This window comes from Chiloscyllium punctatum, chromosome 44 (genome assembly GCF_047496795.1).
Source record: "Chiloscyllium punctatum isolate Juve2018m chromosome 44, sChiPun1.3, whole genome shotgun sequence".
Classification (NCBI taxonomy): domain Eukaryota; kingdom Metazoa; phylum Chordata; class Chondrichthyes; order Orectolobiformes; family Hemiscylliidae; genus Chiloscyllium; species Chiloscyllium punctatum.
This window is the reverse complement of record NC_092782.1, coordinates 24,550,505-24,570,289: the sequence shown is the minus strand read 5'-3', so window position 1 is coordinate 24,570,289 and position 19,785 is coordinate 24,550,505. Positions and strand designations below refer to the sequence as shown.

At 41.2% G+C, this 19,785-nt stretch overlaps 1 protein-coding gene across 1 annotated transcript in view; it reads right to left on the bottom strand.

Annotated features, from left to right (window-relative positions):
• LOC140466810 (laminin subunit beta-1-like) overlaps positions 1 to 19,785 on the bottom strand; it is a 98,311-nt gene that overhangs the window by 74,395 nt on the left and 4,131 nt on the right. Inside the window, exons 3-7 of the mRNA XM_072562458.1 lie at positions 11,764 to 11,893; positions 9,166 to 9,239; positions 2,964 to 3,152; positions 2,712 to 2,775; positions 1,276 to 1,481 (exon numbers count right to left, since the gene is read on the bottom strand). Of these exons, the coding sequence (XP_072418559.1) occupies positions 1,276 to 1,481; positions 2,712 to 2,775; positions 2,964 to 3,152; positions 9,166 to 9,239; positions 11,764 to 11,893 (663 nt within the window). The remainder of the gene's footprint in view (positions 1 to 1,275; positions 1,482 to 2,711; positions 2,776 to 2,963; positions 3,153 to 9,165; positions 9,240 to 11,763; positions 11,894 to 19,785) is intronic.

Below are 19,785 nucleotides of genomic sequence, written 5' to 3'. Positions count from 1 at the left end.
ACCAAAATCTGGAAACTATTTGGGCCATTATTTTACTTACTATAATCATTAGGTTTCTAAACAAATGCTGTTTAGACTCACATGGGAACAGTTAGAGCAACAAAAGTTCAAAACTCTTACAGCTCTCTCAGTTAAGAGCACCATAAATATTAAACTACTTACCCTCTGCATGGATCAAAATCAAACTGCCAACCTCTATATACACACACTTTTAATAGGCCCAATACTTAAATTAAAAACCAAAATTAAAAATTACTTCTGAATCTTTGGGGAATAACATATTAGGAACAATATGCATTTCTGTACATTTCAGAAATTGACATCTTTTCCTATTTCACCTACAATCATACTGTGGAAGAGGGGAAATGCAGTTCATTCGTCGAAGTTGGAATGATAAGCATTACCAACAATTATTTTGCCTGAAAACTGAATGAGTGTGTATTCAATGTAACATTTCAGTACTACCAAACATCATGACAAAAAGCTGTACACTTTATCCTGAACTTCCCATCAGCAAAACTGGCTGAACAGCACAGTGGCTCAGCAGGCTAAAGCACTACAGTATACAACAACTACACGCAAGCATTGTGTTTTAAGTCACACCACGGAATTAATTATCTCTGCCTTTAAACAGGTGGGCAAACAGGAATCTGAGGCACCAAGAGGGAAGCGAGAAGCAGTTTCTGTCCAAGGGATCAGTATTTGCTCCATCCTATCAGCTGGATCAGGCTGTTAGTGAAGGACTGAAACAGGGTTGATGCCAGTTTTATTCTGCAGCTGGGATACAACTGGGGGTGGGGCGGTGAAGGAGGAGAAGGAAAAGTACAGAATTAAAAAAGGTATTAGTGAAATTACTGCAATGTGTCTTATCAGAAATGAATACATCCAGACTCTAATCTGACCTCTGTAACAGGAAACTGAAAAACTGAGACTTTGTGAACTCAAACTCAGTTTTTGTCTTAAGAACAGGAAATGGCAGAGTCAAGTCAAGGAAACTTTTCATCTGGGTTCAATTAAGCTCAGATAGGAGTTCCATCAAACTTCACTCTGGAGTGGGTCACATTCCCACTTCAAGGCTTGAAACAAAGTTGCAACACTTCACATTTCATAACAGCCAGCTTGAAAGTGCAAGTACGTGCTTTATTGCCATAAAGTAGAATGGAGAAGCCAAAACAGCAGCAAGTACTTAAATGACAGTTCAAGACTAAAGTTGAAAACAAATGTTTGCTTTAAATCAGTAAGTTCAATGTGATTGCAAGTGACTTTTGTACTCACCTTCCCATCCACATCCTGGTCATCAGAATCATGAACAGGAGCACACTCACTAGCATGTCCATAGCAGAAACAATTTCCTCGAACTACCATGTCATAGATAGCATAGTAATATTTTTCTTTGATTTCGATTCGAGAGTCTAGCAAATTGTCACCCAGAGTATGGAGTTTGGTGAACTTTATCCTTAGATTTGTGATCTTCAGCATATCTTCGAGACAAAATATATAATTAAATTGATATCCCTCATTAAAATTAGTATCTTAGAAATAATGAAATTCTTAATTTTCTCAAAAACAGTCAACTTTAATTTTACTAGCCTACATCCATTAATTCTGCAATTTCACTGTATTGCAAGGCTAACAAGAAGCTAAAAAGAAGCAGGTTTTCAAATCTGACAATTTTTATTATCTTGAAAAATGCCTAATGACAAATCAGTAGGTATAGAAATTGAAGTAGATTCGCTGCTCAAACTGAATGCAGCATTATAAATTTAATGCAAAATATACTGCCAATCTTTCCCAATAGTTCTTCAGTTGGCACCTTTGCATAATTTACAATACAAAATTAACAAGTCTGACATCTTCCACCTTTTTGATCAATCAGTCCCAAAATCTATTGAATCTCTAAAAAACTAGTGCAATTGAGGAATAAAAAAAACTGTAGCTTTCTTCCTGAATTCCACAAAGCCAATAAATTTCAAGCTGAAGAACCCCCGCAAGCAGGTCAAGCTGAGGGAAACTGCTGTGCAAGAGAAAAAGTCAACTTAGTCACAGCCAACGGAGCCCCTTTCTCGGTAGATTCAGAACCAGAGTGCTTCCATTGATCAGAAACAAATAGTTTGGATTGAAGTGTAAACCTGGGTGAATCTGTTGTTCATCCAACTCTCATGTATCCTCAAATTCAGTTGAGAGTGTCGGGGTGGGGTGAGGAGAGAGCGTGAGAGCGCGTATGAGAGACATGCAATGCTAGCATAAAAATCATTTTCTCTCTCCATCATGACCGGAATATGCTTATTGTTTCATTGAGATCATAAAAGGAACAGACAAAAATCAAACAGACGCCTGGAAGTTAACAAATTTTTAAAAATCTACAATTTCCAGTTTTCTGCCAAAAACAACATCCTGACGGGGAACATCCGACACTTCTTTACTGTAACCAGGTTATATTCAAGTCAACAGGAAGCATGTAGGGCAGACAGGAAATTATGATTAATACAGAATTATTTACCCAGTTACTACCATCAATAAAGAAACATTACCAGAAAAACAGTTGTTACAATGAAAAACATGTAGAGATCCATGTTAATATTAGCAGGAATATGAATAAATCATTGTTCTGTGTAAATCATTGACAGCAATCAAAAAATTACAGTAATGTTTAGTTCCCATTAAAAGTACTAAACTGTAGCAATATAAGCAAGTGTAGAAATAACACTTACTTTGTATTCTCTGGCTATATGGATCTTCAATTTTAAAGGCTGGATCCAACACACGATAGATAACCTAAAGACAGAAAAGTTGAACTGATAACACAAGTGACATTGTGAGCGCATCATGACCTTGATAATGGTTAGATGTAGGCAATGGAAAATGGAATTCAATGATCATTTTGGTACTTAGATCTGTACTAAGTTGAGCTATGCAGAAAGCACTGGCCAACAATCGCTTGTTGCTAAGCATTTGTTACAAACCTCTCCTTCAGTAGAAGGCTCAATATCAGAGTACCGAGTGTCACAGATAATGTCGTCCACTTTCTTTAATGATCCTGTTGGAATGCCTGGAAAGGACGACTCGCAATCATAAGCATAATACCGATAGACCTGCCAGGTTTTCCCAAAATCAGAAGATCGCTCTATCATCATAGCAGCTGGGCGGAAAGTCTAGAGAGAAAAAGATGCTTTATCTTATTAGCCAAACATATTCAATAATTTGCATGTGGGGAAACATAACTTCAGGACAGGAGTCAGGGTCTCCAACCTATTCAGCCATTTAATTAGATCTGGTCTAATTTCAACTCCATTTAGTTATCTTTAATCCATTTCCCTGATACCTTTACTCAACATGATTCACTGATCTATAGTGAAATTTGCAATGGACTCAACATCAGTTGGGAGAGAATTTCATGTACTTTATTGTCCTTTATACGAAAAACCACTTCGTGATTTTAAGAAAGACAGGTCCTGCTCCAATTTTAAGGTTAATTACATTATGGAATTTCTCTCGCAGGGATATTTATCTCAGAATCCTCTTATTAGATCACCTCTCACCCTTCTGAACAGGAAGAAATACAAAGTAAATATGTGTGAAATTGCTTTAGAATTCAACCCTCACCACCCATAGATGACTGCAAGGCAATGTGAAGAACTTGAACAGCTTTGAATTGGAAACGATCACTGACTAAAGAGCCATCGTTATTTAAGGAATGATACAGTCCTGCTTAGCCATTCTGCATTATCTTCCTTCTACTTTAAAAAAGTTCCATAGATACAGAAGAAAATCTCATTTTGTTCATAGCCACAATGTATGTTTAGACAAATACTTGGTAGATTAATAAACAAATAGTTTGCAAATAAACTGAGCATGCACAATTTTGTATGTAGGAACTTAGAGCCTCTATGGAGTTACATGTGCATCAATTAGTAAAGCAGATCAATAAATTGGTGAAGTTCACATTGATGATCTACAGTTGAAGTGTTCCGATTGAAGATGAGGATTTCTTCCTCCAGGCGTCGAGTGGTGAGGGAGCGGCGGCGGAGGAAGCCCAGGACCTGAACTCCTCGGCAGAGTGGGAGGGGGAGTTGAAATGTTGGGCCACGAGGGAGGAAAGAGGCTTCAGAAATTAACTTGTACTGATTTACTGTATGTGGTTTTGAAATGCTAGATTTCCATTTTGTACAATTCAATACTAATTATCTCACTTATGATCAAGGTATATTTCAAACTTTTTTTTTCAAATGCATTTTATATTGTTGAGATCTTGTTTTAAAATTGCAAAGCACAAGATATTCTCTTTAATAAAGAGAGAGATTAGATAGGCTTATTCCCATCATCTCTATTTAAAGCATCACAACGGAACTAGGGATCACTGTTTAAAGATCTGTGGTTGCCCATTGAAAATATTTCTCTCAAATTTTTGGAAAGGTGGTTGAAGCAGAGTCTTTGAATATTTTTAAGGCAGAGGTAGATAGATTCTTGTTAAAAGAGGTGTTAAAGGGCTATCAGCAGGAGGTAGGAATGTGGATTGGAGCTTAAATTCAGACTAGCCTTGGCCTTATTGAATAGCAAACTGGCTCAAGGGACTGTGTGACCTATTTCTGTTCCTGATTCCTACATGTGTATGCCTTACAGGCAGCTGTACATCAGGAAATGGAAGGAAGGGATTAGTTCATGAGAATTACAATCACTGCAGAAGTGGTAGCTGCAGGCTAGTAAACTTCATCTCAATTTTTAAAAATCAGCCAGTGAGTCAGTTGGCACATTGCTATTAATTTTTCAAAATTCCCTCCATTCAAGGAAGGTCTCATTAGATTGGTAGATGGCAAATGTAACTCTTAATTAAAACAGGAGGGAAACCGAAAGCAGGAAAATATAGGCTAGTTTGCTTAACAATAGACAATAGATGCAGGAGTAGGCCATTCAGCCCTTCGAGCCTGCACCGCCATTCAATATGATCATGGCTGATCATTCCTAATCAGTATCCTGTTCCAGCCTTATCTCCATAACCCTTGACTCCACTATCTTTAAGAGCTCTATCCAATTCTTCCTTAAATGAATGCAGAATCTAATAACATCTGTCATTAGAAAAATGTTAGAAGCTATTACTAAACAAGCTCTAGCAGGACATTTGGATAATTTCGGGGTAGCCGTAACATGGTTTTACAAATGGGGAATCATGCTTCACTAATTTTTTTAATTATTTGAAGAAGAATGTGCTGTGGATAAAGGAGATGTGGTGGGTGTATTGTATTTAGTTGTCCAGAAGGTATCTGATAAGGTGCCACAAAGATTACTGCAAAACAAAAAGTATCATTTTGGAATGAACAGATAATTGGTTGGTTTACAGGAAGCAGTGATAAGGAATAAATGTGTCTTCACCATTTTGGCAAGATTTAATAAATAATGTACCCTAGGGAAGTACCCCACTGGGACCTCAACTGTTTACAATTTATAAGAATGATTTCAATGAAGGCTTAGATGATAGGAGTGCCACACTTACTGCTGAGCTAACAACGGGTAGGAAAATAAGTTGTGAACTGATTAAATGGAGACTATTAAAAGGTAGCCGAAGTGAATGGACAAGGATCAGAGAAAAGATAGTTTCCCAATTGTCCATCTTGGCTAGAAAAATAAAAATAATAATTTTTAAAATAGTGAGAGAATGCAGAGCAAGTATTTTGGAAAGCCTACAGAATGTTATTCTTTATTGATCGAGGAATTGAATCTAAATGTATGAACATTCTGCTTCAGTTGTGCAACCATGTCCGGAGTATGTGGAGAGTATTTATGGAAGAAACCAAAAGGTGCTTGAAGCAATTCAGAGGATGTTTGCCAGGCTAATGTCTGAAAATTGGTGTGTTGTCTTATGAGGAAGGGCAGATGGAGCTAGGCTTGTATTCACTGACGTTTAGCAGAGTAGGTGGTGACTTGATCAAGGAGTCTTGACAGGGCAGATGTTGTTACCCCCAAAGGGAGAATCTGGAACTAAAAGGCCACCGCTTAAAACCAGGATTCATTTAAAATGGATGTTTTGTTTCTCCCTCTCAGAGGACTGAGAGTCTGTAGAATTCTACTTTAATAGCCTTTTCAGGAAGTGTGTCTTGGAATATTTTTACAACAGAGGCGGATAGATTTTTGGTGAGCGAGCTGGTGAAAGGACATCAGTGCAGGTGAATGTGTCAAGTTTGACATATAATTAAATTAGAAAAATGTGGTGCTGGAAAAACACAGCAGGCCAGGCAACATCTGAGCAGCAGGAGAATCGACGTTTCAGGCATAAGCCCTTCTTCAGGAATGAGGCTGGTGTGCCAAGCGGGCTGAGATAAAAGGTAGGGGGTAGGGGAACTGGGAATATGATAGATGGAAGGAGGTGAGGGTGAGGGTGATAGGCCAGAGAGGGGGTGGGGGTGGAGAGGTCGGGGGGTCTTCTTCCTGACCTCTCTGCCCCCGCCCCCACCCCCTCTCCGGCCTATCACCCTCACCTCCTTCCACTGCCCCTCCCCCAAATTCCCTCCCCCCTAACCTTTTATCTCAGCCCGCTTGGCACACCAGCCTCATTCCTGAAGAAGGGCTTATGCCCGAAACGTCGATTCTCCTGCTCCTCAGATGCTGCCTGGCCTGCTGTGTTTTTCCAGCACCACATTTTTCAACTCTGGTCCTCCAGCATCTGCAGTCCTCACTTTCTCCTATATAAGTAAATTAGCCAAGATCTTATTAAATAACAAAGCTGATAGACTTGAGGGGCTACATAACTCCTGCTCCTTGTTTATACATGTGTATGCAACACAGAGTATTCTGTTAAAAAAGAAATTTGGCAAAGAGGCAGTTAGGAAGGGCTGCCAAATTTTACTAAATTGTACTATTCTCAATGATACAGATGGGAAGTAACTAGAGAATATTGACCAGAAGGTCCCTCATTCAATCCCTAGCTGTATTGAAAGCTCCTATCATTTGGTAGAGTTACTATAATCAACATTATTACTTAGTACCAAGGCCAGTATTGGGCTTCTATCACAATTAGCCCACTTCATAAACAGTCTTCAGGCACTCATTGATTATGCAGACACAACAGCAGCCACTCGAGCAAAATATTGGAGAGTGGCCAAAGTCAAAAAGGTATTGAAAATCTACTTGGGAGTAGAAGCTAATAAAAGAACACTGCCACTGAGTTATAATTTACAGAAGAAGGTTTTAAACATCGTAACACCTCAATTCAAAAAAACTGCCCTATGCATGGGGAAAACGTTTTACCTAACATTTTCCCAGTATATTTTGGGAGGCATGCAGATCAAACTCTCAGCATAAGACGTACCCTCAGGATGACCAAAGGTAGCATGGCTGCAGATGTTTCCCCCAGGAGATAACAACAACAGTATGAACAGCACTGCATTGGATATCCACACTGATCTTTATGAGAATAGAATAAAATTAAATCCCTGCAGTGTGGAAACAGGCCCTTCAGCCCAGCAAGTCCACACCGACCCTACAAAGAGTATCCCACACAGACCCATTTTCATGTTAGATTAGATTAGATTAGATTACATTACATTACAGTGTGGAAACAGGCCCTTCGGCCCAACAAGTCTACACCGCCCCGCTGAAGCGCAACCCACCCATACCCATACATTTACCCCTTACCTAACACTACGGGAAATTTAGCATGGCCAATTCAGCTGACCTGCACATCTTTGGACTGTAGGAGGAAACCGGAGCACCCGGAGGAAACCCACGCAGACACAGGGAGAACGTGCAAACTCCACACAGTCAGTCACCTGAGGCGGGAATTGAACCCAGGTCTCTGGCGCTGTGAGGCAGCAGTGCCAACCACTGTGCCACCATGCCGCCCACAAATGTTACTCTACATTTATCCCTGACTAATGCACCTAACCTACACATCTCTGAACACTATAGGCAATTTAGCACGGCCAATCCATGGCATATCTTTGGACTGTAGGAGGAAACCAAAGCACTCCACACAGACACAGAGAACGTACAAATTCCATACAGACAGGCGCCAGAGAGTGGAATTGAACCCTGGTCCCTGGCATTGAGAGGCAGCATTGTTAACCTGATGAAGGGCTTTTGCCCGAAACGTCGATTTTCCTGCTTCTCAGATGCTGCCTGACCTGCTGTGCTTTTCCACCACCACTCTGATCTAAACTCTGGTTTCCCTCTTTTACCGAGCACTGCTAACCACTGAGCTGCCCCATAGTCAGAGATGTACAGCACATTCCAACTGGTCCATGCTGACCAGATATCCTAAACTAATCTAGTCCCATTTGCCAGCATATATCCAATATCCCTCTAAACCCTTCCTATTCATATACCCATCCAGATGTCTTTCAAATGCTGTAATTGTACCAGCCTTCACAAGTTCCTCTGCATGAAAAAGTTGCCCTTTAAATTCTTCCCCTCAGTTATGAAAAGACCCAGAGGACAATAAGCTTGCTTACAGGGAGGCACACTCAAACAAGAGATCTACTATAAGGACAACTAAGAAATAGCAATAAGTTACTTACCAATGTGACATCCTGAAAATGAATTTTTAATAAGTCGATGCCATACAAATACTAACTGAGATTAACAACTAAATTGCAATTGCTTTAGGTGCTTTACATGAAGTGGACTAGTCATCCAAATTATAGTGGCATAACATCACACTCATTTTCTAATTTCAATTTTCCACACTATAAATAACTGTTAAAAGCATTCTTCATGTTTTTCAGGTGGTTGTTTATACAGCAGTCTTTATAGAGTGACCAACTCAAATATAGGGGAGTCTCTACCAAACAGGTAGAAATCGAGCACAAGGTAGACATTTAAATTTATAAACAAACCAAATATTCCTTAAGTGGAGTTTTATAAAAAGGAAATGGAAAGGCTGAATGCCAGTGTAGTCAAGGGAAAGTAAAACTAAAAGCCTGGTAAAAAGGTTAGTAAGATCAACAAGCTCCCGAAATAAACTTCACTGCTCAAAGTAGCAATAACTTCCACAAGTTTAATGCATATAAGCAACTATTAAAAAGTCTGGAAACTCACGTATAGCCAATAATCATTCGTAACTCATTCACACCAAAACAATTCTACTGACGAGAGGTCATTCCATATATTCCTTCCGTTAGTAAATCTTACGAGCTTTTCACCACTAGGACCACTTGTGCAGAACTAACTGTTTACCTTGAAAGTCATGATGAGGTGGGTAAAATGGAACTCAGCTTCCAGATCCAGCTGAAGGGAAACATTTTCCACACCTATGGAAAGGCAAATTTTAAATAAAAAAAAAGACAAAGAAAATCAGGGAAAGCTCATCAGAGCAACTTAAACATGTTACTACTAACGTAAATGGCAAAAACAAGATGCAAATGATATAGAAACTGCAGTACAGAAAACAGACCTTTCAATGTAACTGTTTATACTAGAGTTTATGGTCCACAGAAACCTGCTCCCAAATAAAAACACTAGTAATAGAAGTACAGGAAGCAATAACTTCAAACACACTATAAAAATCAAAGCTGAATTTAAAAAGAAGTAATATCTGAGAAGTAAAGTGACAAAACGATAAAATTTTAAGATGAACAGATTTTGTACGAGTAATTTTCCAATTTCTTTTCCATAAGCACTGATTGACAGTTTTATAGAAACAGAACTTCCTTTGAAGGTGCCAAGAATGCCTCAACAAGCCAGAGTTTTAGTTCTGTGCATGTGTTCAAAAAGAGGGAATGAATGGGATCATGTTCACAATTCAACTGAGATTTAATCTATTCTTCAGAGATTCATTGTTGGAACAACAGGCAAGGGAGGAAAATATACTGTGAAAATATCATAGTGGTAAAGGAATAACTAAACCAAGCACAAATATTGTTGCATTGAAAAACATTTCTATTAAAGTCCTGTAGCACAAAAAGGTACATCATTTAAGATCAAACTTTGTACACTTGACAGAAAACTTATGGAGAGTTATATAAGATAGGCATTAAATCCAAACACAAGTCTGTTTGCTTAGGAACAAACCAGGAGCCATTTACTCAAACTTGCTTCATCGAAAGTTCTAGGTTAATGCTAATTACACAAATGCAGGTCTTTGCTGGTCTGCAATCAATTTAGACACTAAAAACATACATCTTGCTTTTGATTAATACATTTATGGATGCAGGTTTGCTTGCTGAGCTGCAAGGTTCATTTCCAGACATTTCATTACCCTACTAGGTAACATCTTCAGTGGGCCTTAGGTGAAGCTATGCTGAAAATTCCTGCTTTCTATTTATATGTTTGGGTTTCTTTGGGATGGTGATGTCATTTCCTGTGGTGAGGTCACTTCCTGTTCCTTTTCTCAGGGGCTGGTAGATGGGGTCTAACTCAATGTGTTTGTTGAGAGAGTTCCGGTTGGAATGCCATGCTTCTAGGAATTCTCATGCACGTCTTTGTTAGGCTCGTCCTAGGATGGATGTGTTGTCCCAGTTGAAATGGTGTCCTTCCTCATCCAAATGTGAGGATACTAGTGAGAGAGGGCCATGTCATTTTGTGGACAGTTGGTGTTCATGTATCCTGGTGGCTAGTTTTCTGCCCATTTGTCCAATGTAGTGTTTGTTACAGCCCTTGCATGGTATTTTGTAAATGACATTTATTTTGCTCGTCGTCTGTACTGGGGCTTTCAAGTTTATTAGCTGTTGTTTTAGTGTGTTGATGGGTTTATGGGCTACCATGATGCCGAGACCATCAATAATACCCTTCCTGGCATAAAATTCACTAAAGAGAAGGAAAACAACAATAAACTGCCATTCCTAGATGTCGCAGTAGAGCGAACAGCCAATGGGGAACTTCAAACCAGTGTCTACAGGAAAGCAACACATACAGACCAAATATTGGACTACAGAAGCAATCATCCCCACACCCACAAAACAAAGCTGCATCAGAACATTATTACAATGAGCCAACACACACTAGAGCACAGAGGAACTATGCAGAGCATAGGAAGATCACTGATACAGTGTATTCAAAAAGAATGGGTACCCAATTAACACAGTCCACCAATTTCTCAGCAACAAACCCCAACAAAATATATCCAGAAACCCTAGCCACTCTCACCTACATCAAAAGACATCTCGGAAGTGACTGCCAGACTATTCAGATCCCTTGGCATCATGGTAGCCCACCAACCCATCAACACACTAAAACAGCAGCTAATGAACTTGAAAGACCCTATACAGACATCAAGCAAAACTAATGTAATTTTTAAAAATACCGTGCAAGGACTGTAACAAACAATACATTGGACAAACAGGCAGAAAACTAGCCACCAGGACACATGAACACCAACTAGCCACAAAAAGACATGACCCTCTTTCACTAGTATACTCACATACGGATGAGGAAGGACACTACTTTGACTGGGACAACACATCCATCCTAGGACAAGCCAAACAAAGACATGTACAGGGATTCCTAGAAGCATGGCATTCCAACCAGAACTCCATTAACAAACACATTGAGTTAGACCCCATCTTCCACCCGCTGAAAAAAGGAACAAGAAGTGACCTCACCACAGGAAGTGACATCACTAACCCAAAGAAACCCAAAAAACATGAATAGAAAGCAAATATTTTCAGCATTGCTTCGCCTGAGGCCCACTGAAGATGTTACCGACTCGGGTAACGAAACATCTGGAAATGAACCTTGCAGCTCAGTGAGCAAACCTATATCCAAAACCTCAACTTGAGCTACTGATCTTCTCAAAACTCGCAAATATGTTTATATTTTCATACCAACCATACTCACCGTTTTCAGATTGCCACCAGGTATTTAGTCGATTGTGAGCAAATGTTGTGACAACATTCTCAATTCTATGACTTTTTGGATTTTCAGCAAAAACTGTGCGCGAATCACATGAAAAGCACTTTTTTTCTTCCTGAGAAAAAGAAATTGAACATTTTGTACGCTTTCTAGTTTCTTCATACTCAATACATCACAATCTAATTGTGAAATCTCGTCAACAAAATCTGATACATTTAGTATACATGTTTGTTCATATTTTATAGTGGAATATATACTCAGCACCAAATATATCTTGACCCATTGTAAAACAAACTCTCAGTGTGGACAGATGGATCAATGAGGTTTCTGGGGCTCAACTGTTCAGGAGATTTCATGTTTCAGTCATAGTCAATGGTGAGGTAGAAGATCAATTTGAGAGAGGGGGACAGAGACAGAGAGAGGGGGGACAGAGACAGAGAGAGGGGGGACAGAGACAAAGAGAGGGGGGACAGAGACAGAGAGAGGGGGGACAGAGACAGAGAGAGGGGGGACAGAGACAGAGAGAGGGGGGACAGAGACAGAGAGAGGGGGGACAGAGACAGAGAGAGGGGGGACAGAGACAGAGAGAGGGGGGACAGAGACAGAGAGAGGGGGGACAGAGACAGAGAGAGGGGGGACAGAGACACAGAAGTAAAGTTAGGGAAAAAGAGAAGCCAAAAATGAAGCAGCAGTGAAATTTGAAGGTGGGTAGCTTCAGAACCAAGGGAATAAACAGCCAAAGAACTGTGGATGCTGGAAATCAAACAAAAACAAAAATTGCTGGAAAAACTCAGCATGTCTAGCAGCATCTGTGGAGAGAAAGTACAGTTAACATTTCAGGTGAACAGGCCCTCAAATGTACTAACAGTTTGGCCAACCATGACTTTTTCCTACCTTTCTAATAGGTTATGAAAGGGGATCTGCAACTGATGTGTAGTAAAAGGCTACACTTGGCAGCTTGTACACCAAGAATAAGTTGTGTGTAAAGTTACAGAATAACTGTCATTAACCTTGCACTTTGTCACAATCCTGAATGGGAAATATATCTGAAAATAAACTTCTGGTGATTCTTTCATGATAAAGCATTCATAAAGAAGTAGAGTTGTATATCATTATTTTATGATAATGCCAGATACAAGTAACATGATGCCGTGCTTTCAAACTCATTACTCTTACATCTCATTTATAAACAAAACAAAAACACCAAAAGTCTTTTTAAAACAAAATGAAAGCACTTTGAAATCACAAATTATTCTTAGGTAATTGGTGCATGCCTTTTATAACTTTCAAATCACTACAATTTTTAAAAAATCATGAACATGGAAGCCAATTTATCCATCTGCAATCCATTATTGACTTTCCAGCAAATCACATACCATGCAGTTTTCATCTGTCCAGGGGGTAAAATTCAATTTTAGTCAGGGCTCATATTGGGCGGTTGTGGATCAGCTGCCTATTATGTATCCTACCTGATTTACATCTCTAAGGATTTTGATGTTTGATCAAAACAACTGTCTGAAAAGTAAATTAACTGATGTTGTCTATGGAACTTAGTAATTGTCAGGAAAATGTGTAAAATGCAAAATTATTTTGTACTGTCTTGTGCATTTCATTATATTTTTGCAAAACTAAATAAATGAGTCATGGAGTCATAGAGATGTACAGCATGGAAACAGAACCTTCGGTCCAACTAGTCTATGCTGACCAGATATCCCAACTTAATTTTGTCCCATTTGCCAGCACTTGGCCTATCTCCCTCCAACCCTTCCTATTCATATACCCATTCAGATGTCTTTTAAATGTTGTAATTGTACCAGCCTCCATAACCTCATCTGACAGCTCATTCCATACATGCACCACACTCTAGGTGAAAATGTTTCCCCTTAGGTCTCTTTTATGTTAGATTAGGTTAGGTTAGATTACTTACAGTGTGGAAACAGTCCCTTTGTCCCAACAAGTCCACAGTGCCCTGCAACCCACCCAAACCCATTCCCCTACATTTACCCCTTCACCTAACACTACGGGCAATTTAGCATGGCCAATTCACCTAACCTGCACATTTTTGGATTGTGGGAGGAAACCGGAGCACCCGGAGGAAACCCACACAGACACGGGGGAAATGTGCAAACTCCACACAGAGTTGCCTGAGGCAGGAATTGAACCTGGGTCTCTGGCATGAGAGGCAGCAGTGCTAACCACTGTGCCAATATCTTTCCCCTCTCATCTTAAACTTGCACCCTCTAGTTCTGGACTCCCCCACCCCAGGGAAAAGACTTTGTCTTTTTACCCTATCCATACCCTTCATGATTTTATAAATCTCTATGAGGTCACCCCTCAGCCTCTGATGCTTCAGGAAAAACAGCCTCAGTGTATTCAGCCTCTCCCTATAGCTCAAATCCTCCAACCCAAGCAACATCCTTGTAAATCTTTTCTGAACCTTCAAGTTTCACAACATCTTTCCGATAGGAAAGAGACCTGAATTGCACACAATATTCCAAAAGTGGCTGAACCAACATCCTGTACAACTGTAACATGACCTTCCAACTCATGTACTCAATACTCTAACCAATAAAGGAAAGCATACCAAACACCTTCTTCACTATCCTACCTACCTGCGACTCTGCTTTCAAGGAGCTATGAACCTGCACTCCAAGGTCTCTTTGTTCAGCAACACTCTCTAGGACCTTATCATTAAGTGTATAGGTCATGCTCTGATTTGCTTTTCCAAAATTCTTGGGGCGATGGAGATTAAAAGGCAAGGGGAATAAGCAGGAACAGGCGACTGAGTTGGATGATCAGCTGTGATGTATTGGATGACAGAGCTTTAACTAAGTAGGCTCAAAGGGCCGAATGGCCTCCTCATACATCTATTTCCTATGCTAATATAAACAGATCCCTTCTATCCAGGCCCCACAATGTTGCACACTTTTGAAATTGCCTCTCAATTTCCTACATTGCAAAAAAAAAGGCAAATTCTTCTGACCTTTTCTCCTCACAAATTCTTCAGTCCTGACAACAAACTCATTATTCTCCTCTATACCCTCTTTAGTCTTAACTCTCAGTAAATTGGTGACCAGAACTGCACACTAAACACTACCCACAGTCTAGTACTTGGTAAGCAATGGAAAACGTCTATCACCCAAGTTCACCTCTTCACTCTGTCTCCCTTAAGTTAGTGTGCTTGATCACCTATTTGCGAGTTCCACACAATTGATAGATCAGAAGAGGTTAGAAACACTGGATGGAGCTTCTGTGGTCTTGCTAAGCTACAATCTGTATTCCATCAGATTCAAGGACTTATGCAATTTGCTCCATGATCTTCCTTTACATTTGCACTTAGCTGATATAATGCCTTTCAAACTTTTGTTTTCCTATAAATTCTCACTACCTCCCAAGAATTCTTAATGCAAATGTTAAGAGTTTGGCCCCTCCAAGCTTCTTTTTATCGTACATCTGCTCTCCAGTTCTGTGTATCGGAATCCATTCCACCTGATCCCTCAATCAAAACTCTCAAATTCAGAGGGGTTTGGAGTGTTCGATTCTCCTGACATGCACAACCAACCACCATCGCTTCCACTTCTCTTGTCCTCTCACACTCTTCATTCTCCCCCAACCCCTCCCCACTACCAGCATTGCCACCCACTCTCTCTTCACATATCCCAACCAAAGCACCGTTTATGGTCTTTGATGGCTTGGACATACTCTAAACTCCATCTCCCCTCCAACACGTCAATGGTTTACATCTCCTACAATTTCTCCCCTCCATCTCACTCTTCAATCTCTCCCACTCTCCCACTCCTTTGCCTCCCCACTCCACCAAGACCCCCTTCAGCCTCCCCACCCCACCTGACTCCCCTTCAGCCCCCACTCCCTCAAGTCCCCTTTCAGCCTCCCCACCCCACCAAGCCCCCCTGCTCCATTCCCTTCAGTCTTCCCACCCCATCAACTTCAGGCTCCCTGCTCCATTCCTTTCAGCCTCCCCACCCCGCCGTCCTATTCCCATCCCCTCCTCACCCCCCAGCCTCCGCCCCATCCAGTCCCCACCCCTTCACCATTCTCCAGCCACCAGATTGGGTCAATGTAATCGCTGCCACTGCCGTTCATGTCAACCACTCTGTTGACAAAGTAAGAAAAGTGAGGCAGAGGCCACAGCGGCAGCTGCAGGCCCTAGAGGCTGGGACCTAGCTTGGCAATCTGCCTCGGACTCTCCCTTAGGCTCCGCACCTCACAACAAGCCCCCTGGCCATTACTCAAAGATTTCCTTTTTTATATACAAATAGATTTACTGAAGCAGTTCAGATCTATACAGTTTTTGCATACAGAGAAGAAAACAAACATTAGGAACTGATTTCTTTCAAAGTTACAACTCATTCACAGGCACTTCTTAATTATGCTAGGTACTAGGAACTACAGACATGTACCTGAGCCACCAAGTGGTGTCCGATAACTAAACGGACCCCCGTTGCACTTTGGCAGAGACACGTTGGATGGTGTCTTTCCCCACTGCATCTTGGTGGCAGCTGCTCCAAGCTTTAGTGTGTCCCTCAGCATATAGTGCTGGATCTTGGAATGGGCCAGTTGGCAACACTCAGTTGCGGTCAACACTTTCAACTGGAAGACCGACACGTTTTGAACAAACCAAAGAATTTTTTCCGCTAAGTTGGTGGTCTTCCAGATGTAGTTGATGTTTGTCTCAGTATGCATCCTGTGGTACAGACTGTAGAGCAGAGTCCTGCATCATGGAGCTCCTCTGGACAAACCCTGACACAAACTACTGCATCTTTCTCCAGACTTCTTTTGCATAGTGTCATTCCAGCAGCTGTGTGACCGCCTTGAAGGCTGTGTGAGGTGGCACAGAGTGTCCGGGCATTCATGAAGGTTGTCAAAGGTAGACTGCCCTTCTTCCCACCAGTTAAGTGATATCTTAGTGCTTGTTGGAAAGCTCTGGTGATGAGGCATTCTGCCAAATGGCTTGGTCAGTCTGTTCAGGGGCTGTATGGTGGTTCAGTGATTAGCACTGTATGCTCACAGCTCCAGGGAGCTGGGTTTGATTCCAACCTTGAGCAACTGTGAGGAGTTTGCACATTCTGCGTCTCCGTGGGTTTTCTCTGGGTGCTCCAGTTACCTCCCACAGTCCAAAGATGTGCAGGTTAGGTGAATTGGCCATGCTAAATTGCCCATAGAGTTCAGGAATGTGTACGTTAGGTGCATTAGTCAGGGTATATATAGGAAAGGGGAGTGGATCTGGGTGGGTTAATCTTCGGACGGTTGGTGTGGACTTGTTGGGCTGGAGGGCCTGCTTTCACACTGTCGGAATTCTATGACAGGATCCACCCTCTCTTTTTCCCCCCGCAGGGTTGAGGACACTACCTACTGACCACTGCCTGATAGACTTATGGTCAAGGGCGTTTTCTCTCACGACTTTCTCCATAGATGATATGGATGATTTTACTACTTGGAGTGTTCTGCAGCAATGAATCCAGTCCCATCCTTTCGAACATAGGGGACAGGTAGAGCCTCAGTGCATAGTGACACTTTGCATTTACATACCACAGCTTGATGCAGCAACACAGGGAAGTGGCCATCAGCATGAGGGTGGTGTTGCATACATTCTTCCCCACTTTGTCCAGTGCTTTATACATGGTATCCCTTTGGACCGATCCATCTTCAATCTCCAAATGAAATGGAAGATGATCCAGTTGATTACAGAGGCGCCTATTCAGGGAATAGGCCAGACCTGTGCCACACGCACAACACCAAGAGTACCTCTCACCTGATGACTAGGCTTTTACTCACAATGGAGAGGGAGTAGTGCTCCCATCTGCCCAGTTTCTGCCTCACCTTGGCGATATGCTCCTTCGCAGTTTTGGCACACGCCTCAGCACCGCACCCGTCCCCTCCCCTCCCAGTACCTTCAGTAATCTGGCCTGATGGCGAAGGGGATAAAGGATTGATCGGTCCAGTTACAGCAACTTTAAAAGTTGAAACAGATGTGCTTATGTGAAAACACATAGTACCCAGACAGAATTCAAATAACTTTCAGCTTATGTTGACTAGAAGTCTACAAGTGATGCTCAATGCATTGATAGTTATGGAACACCAATGAAAAAGGTTAGCATTGTGACCAGGTTACGGCTGTCAGTAACAATTAAGTGTAGTCATTTCTTCAGGGCATTATTTACATAGCTTCTTGAACAAAGTTTAAAACAGGCATTGTCAAAATTTTATGAGATTCCACCTACAAATAGACAATAAAACAGGAGTGCTGATTGTGTTTGGAAACAATGATTTAGATTAAAGTAGCTACCATATTCCAATTGATTAGACCTATTGCAAGTAAAGCTTTACTATGCAGTTCCTCGAGAAGTTTTTAAAACTGAGTCGCTTGTAAATTCCATGTTACTAAAAGCTTGTTAGTGCTTTAACTACTTTAAACCTGAATTGAAGAAACAAACTGTTTAAACTCAAGAGAAGCTGGACCAGTTTAATGTTTTCCTTCAAGAATTTGGAACTGAAGATTGAACAGCATTATGCAAGTGACTAAACCACAGCCAGCGAAAGGTGCAAATAATGAGGGTGAGGTTTACTTCAGCGAGGTTCGCTTAATACTGAAAAGGAAATAGAAATGTTGAGAATATTCACAACTATCTGCAAAGAGAGAAAAAGAGCTGGGGTTTCAAGGTGAAAACTTCTCTTTGGAAGAGACCAGACTCATTAGTATACAGACACACACTGTTCTTTGGAGCCAGTGCCCTTAATCTGATGAAAGAACTCCAGGCCCACATTTTTGTGGAGCTAGGAAGAAAGCTCATTGAACTGAAATATTAACTCCGCTCCTCCCTTCATTGAGGCTGCCAGATCAACTGAGTTTTTCTAGCACCTTCTAATTTTAGTTTAGATATCCAACATCTTACCGAAGCTGACTGATTGAAATAAAAAGATATATTCATTTATACCTTTGTGCATACAGAACTGGCTTGAAAGCAGGAGACAGAGAAGGGTGGGGGGAGGACAGTTTTTCAGACTGGAGGCCTGTGACAAAAAAAAAATCAGAGCTGGGACCACTGTTGTTTGTCATTTTTATAAATTATTTGCTTGATAACATAGGAGGTATGGTTAGTAAGTTTGCAGATGACACCAAAATTGGAGGTGTAGTGGAGTCAGAGTACAACAGGACTTTGAACAGATGGGCTGATAGACCAAGGAATGGCAGATGGTGTTTAATTTAGACAAATGTGAAGTGCTGCATTTTGGAAAGGCAAATCAGGGCAGGACTTCTAGACTTAATGGTAAGGTCCTGGAGAGTATCGCTGAATAAAAAGACCTTGGAGTGCAGGCTCATGGCTCCTTGAAAGTCAAATTGCAGGCAGAGAGGATTGTGAAGGCAGTGTTCGGTATGCTTTCCCATATTGGTAAGTGCATTGAGCATAGGAGTTGGGAGGTCATATTGCGGCTGTACAAGACATTGGTTAGGCCAATTTTATGAATATAGTGTTCAATTCTGATCTCCCTGCTACAGGAAGGATATTGTAAAACTTGAAAGGGTTCAGAAAAGATTGGCAGTGTTGGATGATTTGAGCTACAGGGAAAGGCTGAAGAGGCTGGGTCCGTTTTATCTGAACCATCGGAGGCTGAGGGGGTGACCCTACAGATCTTTATAAAATCATAGGGGCATGGATAGGGTGAACAGACAGTGTTTTCCACAGGGAAGGGAAGTTCAATACTAAGGGCTAGGTTTAAGGTGCGAGAGGAAAGATTTAAAAGGGACCTAAGGGGCAACTTTTTCAAGCAGACTGGTGTGTGTGTGTGTGGAATGAGCTACCAGAGGAAGTGGTGGAGGCTAGTACAACATTTAAAAGACATCTGGATGAGTATATAAACAGGAAGGGTTTAGAGGAAATGGAGAAAGTGAGGACTGCAGATGCTGGAGATCAGAGCTGAAAATGTGTTGCTGGAAAAGCGCAGCAGGTCAGACAGCATCCAAGGAGCAGGAGAATCGCCGTTTCG